Source organism: Mauremys reevesii, linkage group 4 (genome assembly GCF_016161935.1).
Source record: "Mauremys reevesii isolate NIE-2019 linkage group 4, ASM1616193v1, whole genome shotgun sequence".
Taxonomy (NCBI): domain Eukaryota; kingdom Metazoa; phylum Chordata; order Testudines; family Geoemydidae; genus Mauremys; species Mauremys reevesii.
The window spans coordinates 131,814,123-131,826,566 of record NC_052626.1 but is presented as its reverse complement, the minus strand read 5'-3'; the positions used below and the strand labels follow the sequence as shown (position 1 = coordinate 131,826,566).

Here is a 12,444-nt window from a genome sequence, read left to right as displayed (position 1 = left end):
TAATCCCATGTCAGCTCAGACACGTGGCTGGGCCTTGTGACTCACTCCTGCTCTGTGCAGAGGGCTAGAGCGGGTGCTTCACATCAGCTCATGCAGCCCTCGCTTGCAATGACAGCACCACACCCTCCCTAGGGACGATCTGAGCAACTCCGTGATGGGAGAGCTTTGGGAGACCCCCAATGACTGCCAATCGCTCTGCAGCGTCGACTCCCTAGGGAATTTCTCCCCTTCAGGCTGTATGCTTGTTGACGTCAGTGGAGTAGGCTGAGGAGCTGGCTCCATACGACCAAGGACTGAGAGATCTTGGGATGGTGACAACATTTCCCAACAGTAGCTGTGCGGCTTTTCTTTCTGAATTATTATTTCTATATGGCACATCCTGCAATTCTCCCCCTGGGTTGTGCCACCCTTCCTGGCTAAAACTTGATCCTATCTCTCCTGTTTATTCTGTAACAGGATGGCTCAAAATGCCAGGGCAGACTCTTTAACAATATCCACCCCTGGACTAGCACCACATGAACTTTTGGAGGCCTCGTATTCAGGGAGTAGCAATCACTGGGTCCAGGGCCTTCACCAAAGCTACTCTGTGGCCATATATGGAGTTTCTCTCTGTAGTTACTGGTCAGCAAATGTTAACTTGCTTGCATTAAGACTGGCTTGGCTCAGCTACACAGGACGGGGCCTCGGACAGACCTGGTTAGAAGTAGGCCCAGGATGTTCTTGTTCTAGCAGGGAAACGAGGGTGCTGCATGATTGCTGCCCTTCTTCTTCATCCCCTGGGTAAAACACACTCTTGCTGATTGCCTGGTGTGACATGCGCTGCTGACACGAGTGCTGGCTACAAGACTCTCTTATTCCTGTTCACAGGCACATGATGAAACCAGCGTGGTGAATAGAAATCTCCAGATTTCTGTCCCAGACACCTAGGCAGAGACGGGAGGGTGAGTTCCAGCCTCACTCCAGCTGAGGCACTGAACCATGTGATAAGACCAGGGAGACTGTGTCCCACGCATCATCAGTTTCCTGTGATTGCAGGGAGTTAAGCTGTGTCCTCCCGAAGTGACATAAAATAAAACCCGTTGAGGAGGAGGAGAAGCAGGATTGGGTGGGACAATGTAATAACAGAACTTCAGTGGATACTTCCATGCCTATTGCACCTTTCCACTGAAGGGTCCCCAAGTGCAACAGATCCCGTGTGCTGCCCAAGGAGTGCCTTACAGTGGCAATACAACAGCATCGAACCACGGGGACAAATGCTGCTCTTAACTCGTAAAATGGGTCAAATTATTTATCCCACAGGAAAAACAACTGGCAATGAAAGAAACGGGCCTTTGAGCATCCAGCCCTGGTAGGTCCGACGTGGTCTTGCCAAGAGGATGTTCCGTGGAGAAGCTGTGTGCTTTGGCAGCACACACAGAAACATCTGAGGAGCTTCCAAACCAAATGTGTTTGAGGAGAGGTCAGACGAGGCAACTACGCACCTGCATCAAGTGCTATGGGGTGGGACGGAATGAAGGACATAGTCTAGCAAGGCATCTCAGAGCAGCTGGGCTCTTCCACTCCCTGCAGCAGAGAGGATATGCTCCAAAGCGCTTGTTTGAGTCCTGCTGCAGCGAACATGGTTCTGGCTGCAGCGTGCATAGAGAGAATGGCGCATGCACACACACACACGCAATCTCCGAGACAGGACAATACATTCCAGCAATGTCCAGCTTCCCCAACCATGCAAAGGAGTTCCTGCAGCTAACTCAGAAGGGAATGCATCACGCTCCCTGAGCCTAATTGGGCCTTTTGAAACCCAGCTTTAAAAAAAAAAAAAAAAAAAATGGGGGGAGTCAGGAGGGGGAAGAAAGCCACATCCAAGCAAACCCTCTCAAACAGCCAAAGCACAGGATGAGCAATAAAAAGGGTCCAATTAGAGGCAATCACAGCTATTTGTTACCCTGGCAATTCCAGCCCTCCTTGTCTCAGAAAGAGAGGACAAGTAAGTACTCTCCTATGCCAACTGGTTCCAGTATTGTTTGAGGTTAAAAATAAATCCCTTCTCTGGCAACTGTAATGCTCTCAACTAGGTGCTAAACCTACACCAAGGGGACTTGATTTGAAAGGGCTCTTGCAACAGCCGAAGATGGGGAGAGCGTCTGAACAGTGAAGGCACCGCGGGAGTCAGCATGTGATGCTAGCTCCCCTCGGTCAATCATGTGAAGCCTGGTTTTTAAAAGAGCTCAGGGCCTAATTTGCCAATTCAGCACCCGCAACTGGGGCCAGATTTTCAGAAGAGTTCAGCATCAAGTGTACACCGGTCTTCTTATTCGGGTGCCCAAAAGGGAGCCACGTTCTTCTGATGTCAAATGACAGGGATACTACTTACCTACCGCTGCAAAGAAGCTGGTCATTCACGCTTCAAGAGACTGGGACGGAAGGGGTTAACCATGCAAAATATTATACCAAAAAAAAAAGGGGGGGGGGAGCCAAAAAAAAAGGTTCAAAGCAAGAGCTGGGAAGGGGAGCGGAGCTGTGTGGGAGAATCCTCTTTAGAGCACGTTATTTATTAAAAAGGTCTAAGAGCCTGCTCCAAAACCCAATGGAGTCAAAAGCTACACCTACATGGCCCCGCCACACGGCTGACAGGGCCATGTAGACATTGCACGGCCTACGGGGTGTGAACCACAGTGTGAGTTGATGTGCTGTGTTTTAATTGCCCCGTGTGGACGCTGCTGGGGTGACCTAAAAGGTACCTCGTTCACATTAACGTAGTCCGGTTTCAACCCCTGTAGTCCAAACTGAGGGGCATGTAGACACAGCCTTTGACTCCACTGGGTTTTAGACCAGCCCTTGAGAATTCAACAGACTCATGCATCAGGCCTTGGATGCGTTCACTCTGCTCTGTTCTCTATTTACTCTCCTCTGAAAGGCCGCAGTCGCCAGAACCAGTGGACCAGAAGAGTTACCTAGTCTTGCCCGTTGCTCCTCCATGCAGCAACACTTTCAGGAGAAGGGCAGTCAGTCATTCCTAGATAAAGCCCGTTCCAGGTGATAGCAATTGTTCCCCATACATAACAACCGCCAGCAGGCAGGGAATCGGGTGGCTCTGGGGATTGGCATTGGCATAGGGAAAAGGCACTTCTTACCTCCGGACACCGGGTCAAATCCAGCCCAGGTTTGCATTGAAAATGATGAATGATTAGATACCCCTATGACCTCTGATTCCTGAAACTACTCAGCTTGGAAGTGCCAGTTCCTGATGGAAAATACATCTATCAGATCCTTCCCAGAGCTGCAGCGTTCATCCTGAGAGAGCTAGACTCTCCTCCACTTGGAGACAGGCCAGAACTGAAATCCCGGTTTGGTGTAGCAGAGCACTGGGGGAAATCATAGACTCATAGACTTTAAGGTCAGAAGGGACCACTATGATCATCTAGTCTGACCTCCTGCGCACACAGCTCTAGAGAGGGCCCTGCTGGGGAAACCCTCAGGCACAAGGATGAGCCCTTGGAAATCAAAAAGCCCCAGGAGCAAACTCTACAGCTGGGGAACTGCTACCATGGACATCCTGCCTGCAGTCCCTGCTATAGCCCAGCAAAAGCACCTTGGCTCTCCTGTAGGAGGAACTTTTTTGCAAGGTGCTTTTGCTACCACGTGTCAAGGCAGAGAGAAATACAAATATATTCCTGCATTTGAGCAGGGTACCTGGTGAGCTCCCCACATGAGCCCACCCCCAATCCTGACAACCAGGTTATAAACACAGTAGCTGCAGGATCCTCCCTCCAGCAGCAACTCCTACCATGGAAAACCAGGACTGCAGTCGCCACAGGCAGTAAAAACCTAAGTGTCAGTCTCCCTCACCCTCCCATGTTGCATAACACCCATCTCCCCATCTGCACACTGCACAGTTAACACTAAGCGCCACGGGGTGGCTATAAAATACCAGCGGTCTTTGCACATTCCAGGCTGCAAAAGCGACAGGCTGCATGCACCCTCGAGACGGGGGAGAGAGAGGAAAAAATAAGAACACATATACATTTCTTCTTCCAAACACAACTCGAGGAATCCCTGCTGGCCACAAGGGGAGACAATAGCACATATCCTGCCAGGCAAACATATTGCTTTCCTGCTAGACTTGGAATGTCCTTTCAGGGCATTTTCCAACCATTTCCACCCAGCGTAGCTTAATAAGCAAAAGAATAGACAGCTTCCCTCTGACACCCATTCCTCACACCCACAGACGGGATATAACATCCCCGGACTCTGGAAAAGTACCCATCATTTTATTGCAAGTCTTGCAATGTTTTGCTTCAATCCCCAGCTGCTGGAGTCATGTGATTACTTTCATTTAAAGGAAAAGGAAGTTTCTAGCAGAGACATGCTCCAACAGCAGAAGGCAAATAAAAATAACTCAAAGTTTATATACATATTAAATCTCATGATGTTTACAAAAATCTCGTGATTTCAGGGAGCGTGACCTCCTGATTTTTGAACACTTGGGATTGGCAATTCTGAGTTCTGATTTTAGACTCCCTGGAACAGGCTCATCTATCTGTATGGTACTTCTATCTCTAGCAAGGTTAGAATAAATTATAATCTTTGGTGAAAACAGCAGAGACCTCAAAGACTTAGTAAGCAGGCTTCTGTTTTTTATAGACCTGAGATCTTGTAAGACTGAATTATGGACCCTGGTAGCACATTACATAGATAGGCCCATTCAGAAATATGCATCAACCACTCCTAAGCATGCTCAGGGGTTAATTTTCAATCAACAGGAGACTCTGAGAAAAGTCATAGGTGGCAGACTGGACAAATCTGTGTTCTGTAGAGAGCAGATTGTGGCCATCCACCTGTGACTGGGCAGAGGCTGCTGTCTCTCACAACACACACACAGAGCGCAGACAGAGCTAGCTGCCTCCAGCATTGGTCTGCAGCCAGCCCCTGGAATCTAGGGAAGCAGGTTAGCTCCAAACAATGGAGAGCACATTCCATGGGTCACTGCAGTGATCCAAAGATGGAAGGTGGGAGTTGGATGGGGAGAGAACAGAAACACTGCATAGATGGGGAACTGTAACCAGAGACGGCTGAGAAGATGATGTGGGGCTAACCCATCCAAAATAGCTTTAGGCAATCTCATCAGCTGGCTTTGCAAAATTTTGGCCCAAAGTAGCAACAACCTCATGGAATCATTTCCCCTCTCCCACAAGCCAAACCTCAGCAAAGCTGAGCACAATTCCTTAGCCAGGTCGTGGTGCAAGGCTACCCCCGGAGTCGTAACACAGTCTGAATTGGTTGCTGAAGCAGGGTTGCATTTCCAGTAGGGCCATTCAATGAAATGTGAAATTTGAAATGGAAAAAAGGGGACACATTTCACCAAAAAAAATCCACAAAAGATTTTTTTTTTTTTGGACCCACTCCAGTTCACAGCACCAACAATGAGACACAAGGACTTCAGACAACTGGCCACAGCCTTTGGTTTGCATCTATGGCAATTTACAAACAGGGCTTTGGCTATTGGAGGACTCCCATATTGTACCATGTGTACATTTGATTAAAGCAGCAGGAGACAGTCTATTAAAGCATACAGCCCCATTCTTCCTGCACGCCCAGGATGGAAGTCCCCCATCCACCTTCAAAAAGATGCTAAACCGATTCTGTAACAAAACAGTAGACACACAGGTCACACGTGCCAGCTAATCCACACACATCAGGAACAGAACCAACCTACAACTCCAAGAGCACAGGCCTCCACCACTGGAAGGGAAAAGCTCTACCCGCTGTCGATAGGGCTTTTATTCTCTGTGCCGAATGCAATCTCTCATATGCTCACGTATCATCTTCATAACCCTGGGTATTAGAGCAATAGAAGCGATTGCATTTATTTACCTGGGACTGAACTCTTCACTGCAGTGAACCAGTCAGCCTTAAAACACACACAGACGCCTTGCATTTAAAACCTTACACGGGCACCCGTGATCCAGAAGGGAAAACCACCCCATTTGCTTTCATGAAAAGCCGCCAGGTAAAGAGGTTGCTGGAGATGTTGCAAATTCAGCACCGTGAAGAAGGAAGGTAGGGAAGCGATGGTAGCGTTCCAGCACGTATGGCAACAACTGTGTCTTCGCAGCCAGCTAGGCCCTGCCTTTGGCAAGATGGTGCCCAGGGCAAATCAGAATTTGGCAGGCCCCTCCCCAAAATGGCAAGTGAGCAAATATTCACTGCCAGCTCCAACATTAGCCACTTGTTATTCTGCTGCCTAGCTCAAAAGACCCCCCAGGACTGTCCTACAGCTCGGGATCTGCATCCATGTCTCTTCTCAGCTGGCACTTTAGGGAGCTCTCTGCCTGCACTTGCCTTAGGAAACACGGCTTTGGAGCAGAGCCTGGAGCAGCAGGTTTTTACCTGGAGCTGGAGCAGAGCCGGAGCACAGCTCCAAGGCCCTTTTAGGAAACCTGCTGTTCTTTGCATAAAACCTCCCACCCTGAAAAATCCCACACTACTTTACAGATATAGGCCTGATCCTGCCAGGGGCTGAGCACTCGGGCCCCGATCCAGCATGCTTGGCTTCAAGCACGTGAGTATCCTGAGGACTTCAGCAGCCCAGCTCCAGTGGATACAGCAGCAATGACAGGCAGCAGCCTGTGGCGGGGGGGTGGGGGGGGGAGTGTACCCCACAACGGTGTGAATGGGATTGTGTGCAGCAGCCCGTGCAGGGGAAGGAAGAGCAGTTTTGGTTGGGACCTGACTCTTGGGAAGGACCACACAGAACAGACAGGTCTCTTCCCAAACCTTCACCAACTGCACGGAGCGCCAGTTATCTCCCCAAGAAGGGGAAACTCTGCCAGAATACGAACCCGTGGTTCCAGCGAGCCTGCATATTTCCAGCCTGAGCTATCCCCCTGGCCTCACTCCCTGAATGCAACAGGCTCCCTTCTCCAGTCCGGTGAAACAGAATCATCCCAAAACGTGTTAGCAACGAGTCCCCTTTCAACCACCCCCATGCACCTGCTAAAATTTTCCGACAGGGTCAGATGGAAACAGCCATGCTTTGCTGCAGTGCAAATGTCACCGAGACTCAAGGGAAAACAGACTAAGTAAGATGCACTGACTGTATTCAGGGACCTTCCCTCCAACAGATCCCTGCCATTCCTGCCCTCTCCTGAGAAGTGGCCATACTACAGAATAGCCTATCTGTCCTAGGTACTTGCATGGCCCCTATTACTGCAGTATCTGACTGGCTTACAGCCTTCAGTGTATTGGGCCTCATGACACAGCTGTAAGGAAAGGCACTACCAGTATCCCCCTTTCACAGATGGGGAACCAAGGCACAGCTAGACTAAGTGACATCCTCACAGTCACACAGGAAATCTGTGGTAGAGCAGAGAACTCTACCCCGGTCTCTCAAGTCTTCCGTGAGCACCTACCCCTCTCTAATGAACTTTTCTAAGAATCACTTGGGGAGGAATCTGCATTTCTAGTCCATTGCCGTGTACCCCTTTATTCACCCAGCGTCGATCTCTTTCCCCTATTTGCCCACGTACTTCCTCCCAATGAGGAGGAAACGGGTCACAAACGTTGATGGGAAGGAATAGTCTCTTGGCCTCTTCTCAAGGGGGAGGAGGTGTTGTTTCCATCACTTAGTCAGTGGCATGTTTGAATGCACTTTGGAAAAGAGCATGGTTTCCCCCACCCATTCATTAAGAGGCCAAGGCTGAAACACTGGAAAATAGAAACAAAGGGTTTCTGTCACGAGACAGCATCGGGAGATTGGTCAACACTCCGGGTAAGCTAAAGCAGCGACTTTCACATTTGAGGTATAAAATATTCCCCTCAGATCTATCTAGTATTTCTAAGACAACACACGCCTTCTTGGCCAACGCCAACATCGAAACAATTAAATAATTCAGAGGTGGGACCTAATCAATGCCGCAGACCTGGGGAGGGGAAAAAACCAGGTCAGTCACTAAGTTAAATTAAGCGTTTGCAGGATAGGAAGAAAAATTAATTATGGGGTTTCTACAGATGTGAGGTAAAGGAGCTGGGAGAAGCTGGGGGAAGACTGACCAATAAGCTTTAGCATATGTCTGCACTGCAATAAAAGATCCGCTTGGCATCGCCCCGGCTGACCCGGTCAGCTGACTAGGGCTTGCGGGGCTAAAAATTGCAGCATCAATGTTTGGACTTGGGCTGGAGTTTGGATTCTAAAACCCCACAATGGGGATGGGTCTCGGAGCCCAGGATCCAGCCCGATCCCCAACGTCTACACAGCAATTTTATATTGCAGGGCAGACATACCCTCAGTGGCAGTTTCTGTACCATCATCAGCATCACTACGTATTTAGCGCCAAATACTGCTCTCGCTTACTCCAGTGTAAATCCAGACTAACTCCGCTGAAATCTCCTGGGCAGATCCTCAGCTGCTGTAAATTCACCCAGTTCCATGGTATAAATTGTCATAGGTGCACGGAGCTAAGATCGCTTACACCAGCTCAGAATTTTTCCCTTGGATTTGCACCATTCTGATACTGCAGAATCTGGCCCTTAAAGAGAAGAATTAATGTCTTAGAATATGCAAGCCCTATTTTTCTAACAGGTGTGTGGAATATTTTATCTCACTCTTACCTACTCAAATTCAAACATAAAATAGTGTTTGCGCCCACCTTTCCTCCCCCACTCTGTGGTGCAATGTGGAATAAACTTGTCTCTCTCGCCAACAGAAGTTGGTCCAATACAAGTTATTATCTAACCCACCTTGTCTATTTAATTTCCTTTCCATTTCCTACACTGAGCCGGGGGCGGAGGGAGAAGGAGAAAAGGGAAAGAACAGATGAGGCAACCCTCACACTTCCAATTTGAGTCGATAGGAAAATTTTCAGTTTGAAACAAAATTTTCACTTTCACTCATTTCATTGAAAAATTCTGCTTTTTTTTTTTTTGGTTTGTGGGAAATACCATTTTTCAACCTGCCGCGCACCTGTCTATGGGACACTGAATCTATTCCTTCTTCAGTAAAAGGATGAGTCCTATTTTTTTTTAAACAAAGAAAATAGTAAATAAAGAGAAGGGTGGGAAACACAGAAATCCAGAGTTGGAAGGGACCTCAAGAGGTCATCTGCTCCATCCGCCTACATTGAGACAGGATTAAGTACACCCTAGACCATCCATGACTGATATTTGTCTAACCTATTCTTAAAAACTTCTAATGACAGTAACCTGTGGACACGCACAATCCATTTCAAGCTCATTTAAGGTTCTTTTTAAGGACACAAATTCCACAAACTAGGGTTTAAACAAAGAAAAATTAGAATAAATGGCATTTTTCCTTCATATGCTCTGTACCTGCTTTCACCTCTGGAAAGCCACCATTTACTAATTTAGAAGCCTGGTTCCAGGAAGGTGCTAAGATCGGATTGAAAAAAAAATTGACAAAATTTTTTCAGTGAAAAGGAAATTATTTTTTTGGCGAAATGCATTCTTTTGTTGTAAAACTTTGAAGGAAATTAACATTTTCATGAACATATTTTTCCTCCCAATTTTCAACAAATGATTCAATTTGAACATTTTTATTCTGTTTTGACTTGAAAAAGTGGTGTTGCATTTCATTCTTTGCAACTTTCCCCCTCTCCCTTTTTCCCTCACAGAGAAGGGGAGAAAAACCCCCAAAATTGAAAGTTACAACAAAGCAAAAAATGTCATTTCTCAAAAAAAATCCTCGAAAAAATTTTGAACGAACCAGGAAAATATCTGCCATTTTCAAGCATCCCCAGTGCTGAGTGCCTTCTGCAGAGTGAAACTACTTCCAGTGGCAATGGAGGATACCCAGCATGTTTAGGGTGACTCCTGGCCCCATTTAAGTCAATGGGAGTTTTGTCACTGATTTCAATGGGGCTGGGATTTCACTCTCAGCATGTTACAGATTGGACCCTAAATGAGGAGATTGCTGGCCAATGCAAACCAGAATCCATTTTACACTCCACGTGCTCTTTACCAGCATTCAGCAGGACGACGTATTGGGGTCCTAGGTGGTGGTAACAATCAAGATTCTTTCCAAAGCCAACATCTCCACGCAGATTTTCATTGCAGTAAAAACAGACCTTGACACAGCACATGTGACTGTTTTACAATCTGTGTACTGTCAAGGTATCTTCGACTGTAAAGCATGTAAATTTCACTTACATTGGGATCCAGTTACACAGAACTCAGATCTAGTGACTGCAGTGTCAGCAACTCTTTGCAATTTTCAATGTTTTTCCTCAAAGCCCCAGCTGCTGGAATCAAGGCATTGCATAAGAATCTCATCCTTCTTTCTTTTTTTTTTTTTAATAAGTTTCTAGCCCTTGCAGTTGCAAAGAAAAGCTAGAAAACATGAAGCAAGTGTGACCTAAAGGCTGAAAAAAACAGAAGGCAAATAAGAAGAGCCCATTATTTATTATTTTTAAAAATCTCACAATGTTTAAGCCAATCTCATGATTTTTGAATGTTCGGGGTTGGCAATACAGAAACTGCGATGCTATTTAAAGATGGAAGGCCCTGCTTAGAATAAGGGCTTGTCTACACAGGGAACCTCAGGAATGTTTAATTCATTTAAAAAATGAATTAAGCTAAATGAATTAAGGTCACTTCAATGCTGAATAAGAGCACCAACACAGGGGTTTAATGCAGTTTAATGAATCCACTTTAAATTCACATCTCTATTTAATTCGGATTAATTTTCCTGAGTGACCTGTGTAATCAAGCCCTCAGCGCAGAATAAAATCATCCACATGGAGGGTGGTGAGGAATATCTATTGTGCTTTAAATTCACACCCTAGCTATTGCGCACTAACTTCCCTGGGTAGCCAAGAATGACTTTGCTGCAAGAGGTTTCCCTGTACAAAAGAGCCGTAAGACAACAAACACAATGCAAGCTATTTTTGGTGTCCCACTTGGGCAATGTTTTTATAAAATTTGTCTGAAGAATTCAAGCAAATCCACACAGATCCCTCAACTGGTGTAAACTGGCGCAGCTCCACTGACTTAAGGGGTGGGACCCAGACTTTCCTTTACTGGGACTGAGTGATGGACCGGTTTTAAGAAGAGAAAATTTAGGCTTAACATTAGGCAAAGCTCCCTGACACTAAGATACATTCAACTGTGGAATGATCTCATAAGGAAAGTGATGACGCTCCACCACTGGAGTCATTGAAAACTGGACAATGCCCTGAGGAATACACCACAAGGAACAGCCCTGTGCTGACTCTACATATAGTGAGGTGAACTAATTGGTCTTTTCCAACTCCTAGCTTTATGATTAAACAATCAGCTTGTTTCTTTTGGCCATGAAGATGCCTTCGTAACGACAAGAACTTAAGACGTCGCTCATATCGGTCAAGTGACAACTTTGGATTTAGTAAATGTCCAGCGATGTTTTACCAAGAGAAGGCTATGTAAAAAAGTACAACTTTTTTTTTGTGGCAAGAGATAACTCTTTATATTAAGGGTATATCTATGCAGAGTTAGTTCATGAATAAGGATGTTGTAATATATGGTTATTCAGTTGCTAGCGTCCAACAGATCAATGGTTTGCTTATAGCTATGGATAACTACCTGTAATACCCGCAACTGATATAACCAGCTGTAACACTTACTACCCATGTCTGTAACATGTTTATAACACCTATTAATTGTTTAGTAACCCTTTATTATAAGAGTGACCTTGCCATATAGTAAAGCTAACCTTTCATTAGCGCAGATTGCATTAGTTTTTAGGGACACGGTGTTAGCTGTATTTAGTGGAAACACCATAAATCTTTGAGGGGGAAGGGGAAGAATGCACCAAATCTAGGTATGCTCTTCCAAAAAGAATTGTCAATTGAAAACCCCAAAATGCTACGGATGAATTCTAGAGGGATTGCCAAGCCCTATGCTAAAGAGCTAATCGGGGAATGTAACTCTAGAGTCTGTCTTTTTCTCCCCACCCCATGATGAAAAAATTACAGAAAGGAAAGAGGGTCATGATCAAACATAGCTGAAAAATCTTGGGAAGTGGAGAGGGGAAAATTGAGAGGAAGGAGAAATTATTAAATGAGAAGATATTTAAAAATTGAAGTAAATAATACAATCTACAATGTGACCGGATAGATGAATAATCTATTCTACCTGTGTAATTGTAAAATTCTCTCTCCCAGCCCCTCATTCTTTTCAAAGCCTTGGGACAGATGCTCAGCTTGTGTAAACTGGCATAGCTCCCTTCCCGTCAATGATTATAACTAGACCTGTTCAGAAATGGTTTGGTTTTTTGTGGGGAGGGAGTTAGTGTTCTTGAAAGTTTGTGTGAAAAAATTTGACATTTTCATGAAAAAAAAAATAAACGCATTTTTAAATTTTCAAAACCCACATCACTATGTCCGTCCTCCTCCTGGCCCCATTCCCAGCCTCAGTGCAAAACAGGAAAATGTGTGCGCGCGGGGGAGTTACAAG

The 12,444-nt window shown here is 46.0% G+C and overlaps 1 protein-coding gene across 8 annotated transcripts in view; it reads right to left on the bottom strand.

The window, feature by feature from the left end:
- Positions 1-12,444, bottom strand: part of SOX13 (SRY-box transcription factor 13) — an 81,786-nt gene that overhangs the window by 29,022 nt on the left and 40,320 nt on the right. For 2 of the 8 annotated variants that reach the window (XM_039538109.1, XM_039538108.1), the window contains exon 1: positions 10,162-10,211. The exons of 5 other annotated variants lie outside the window; for them this stretch is intronic. In XM_039538109.1, the coding sequence (XP_039394043.1) occupies positions 10,162-10,163 (2 nt within the window). In that variant the 5' untranslated portion in view covers positions 10,164-10,211. Of the gene's footprint in view, positions 1-10,161; positions 10,212-12,444 lie in introns of those variants that run through there. One more of the 8 variants, XM_039538100.1, reaches the window with a different exon arrangement.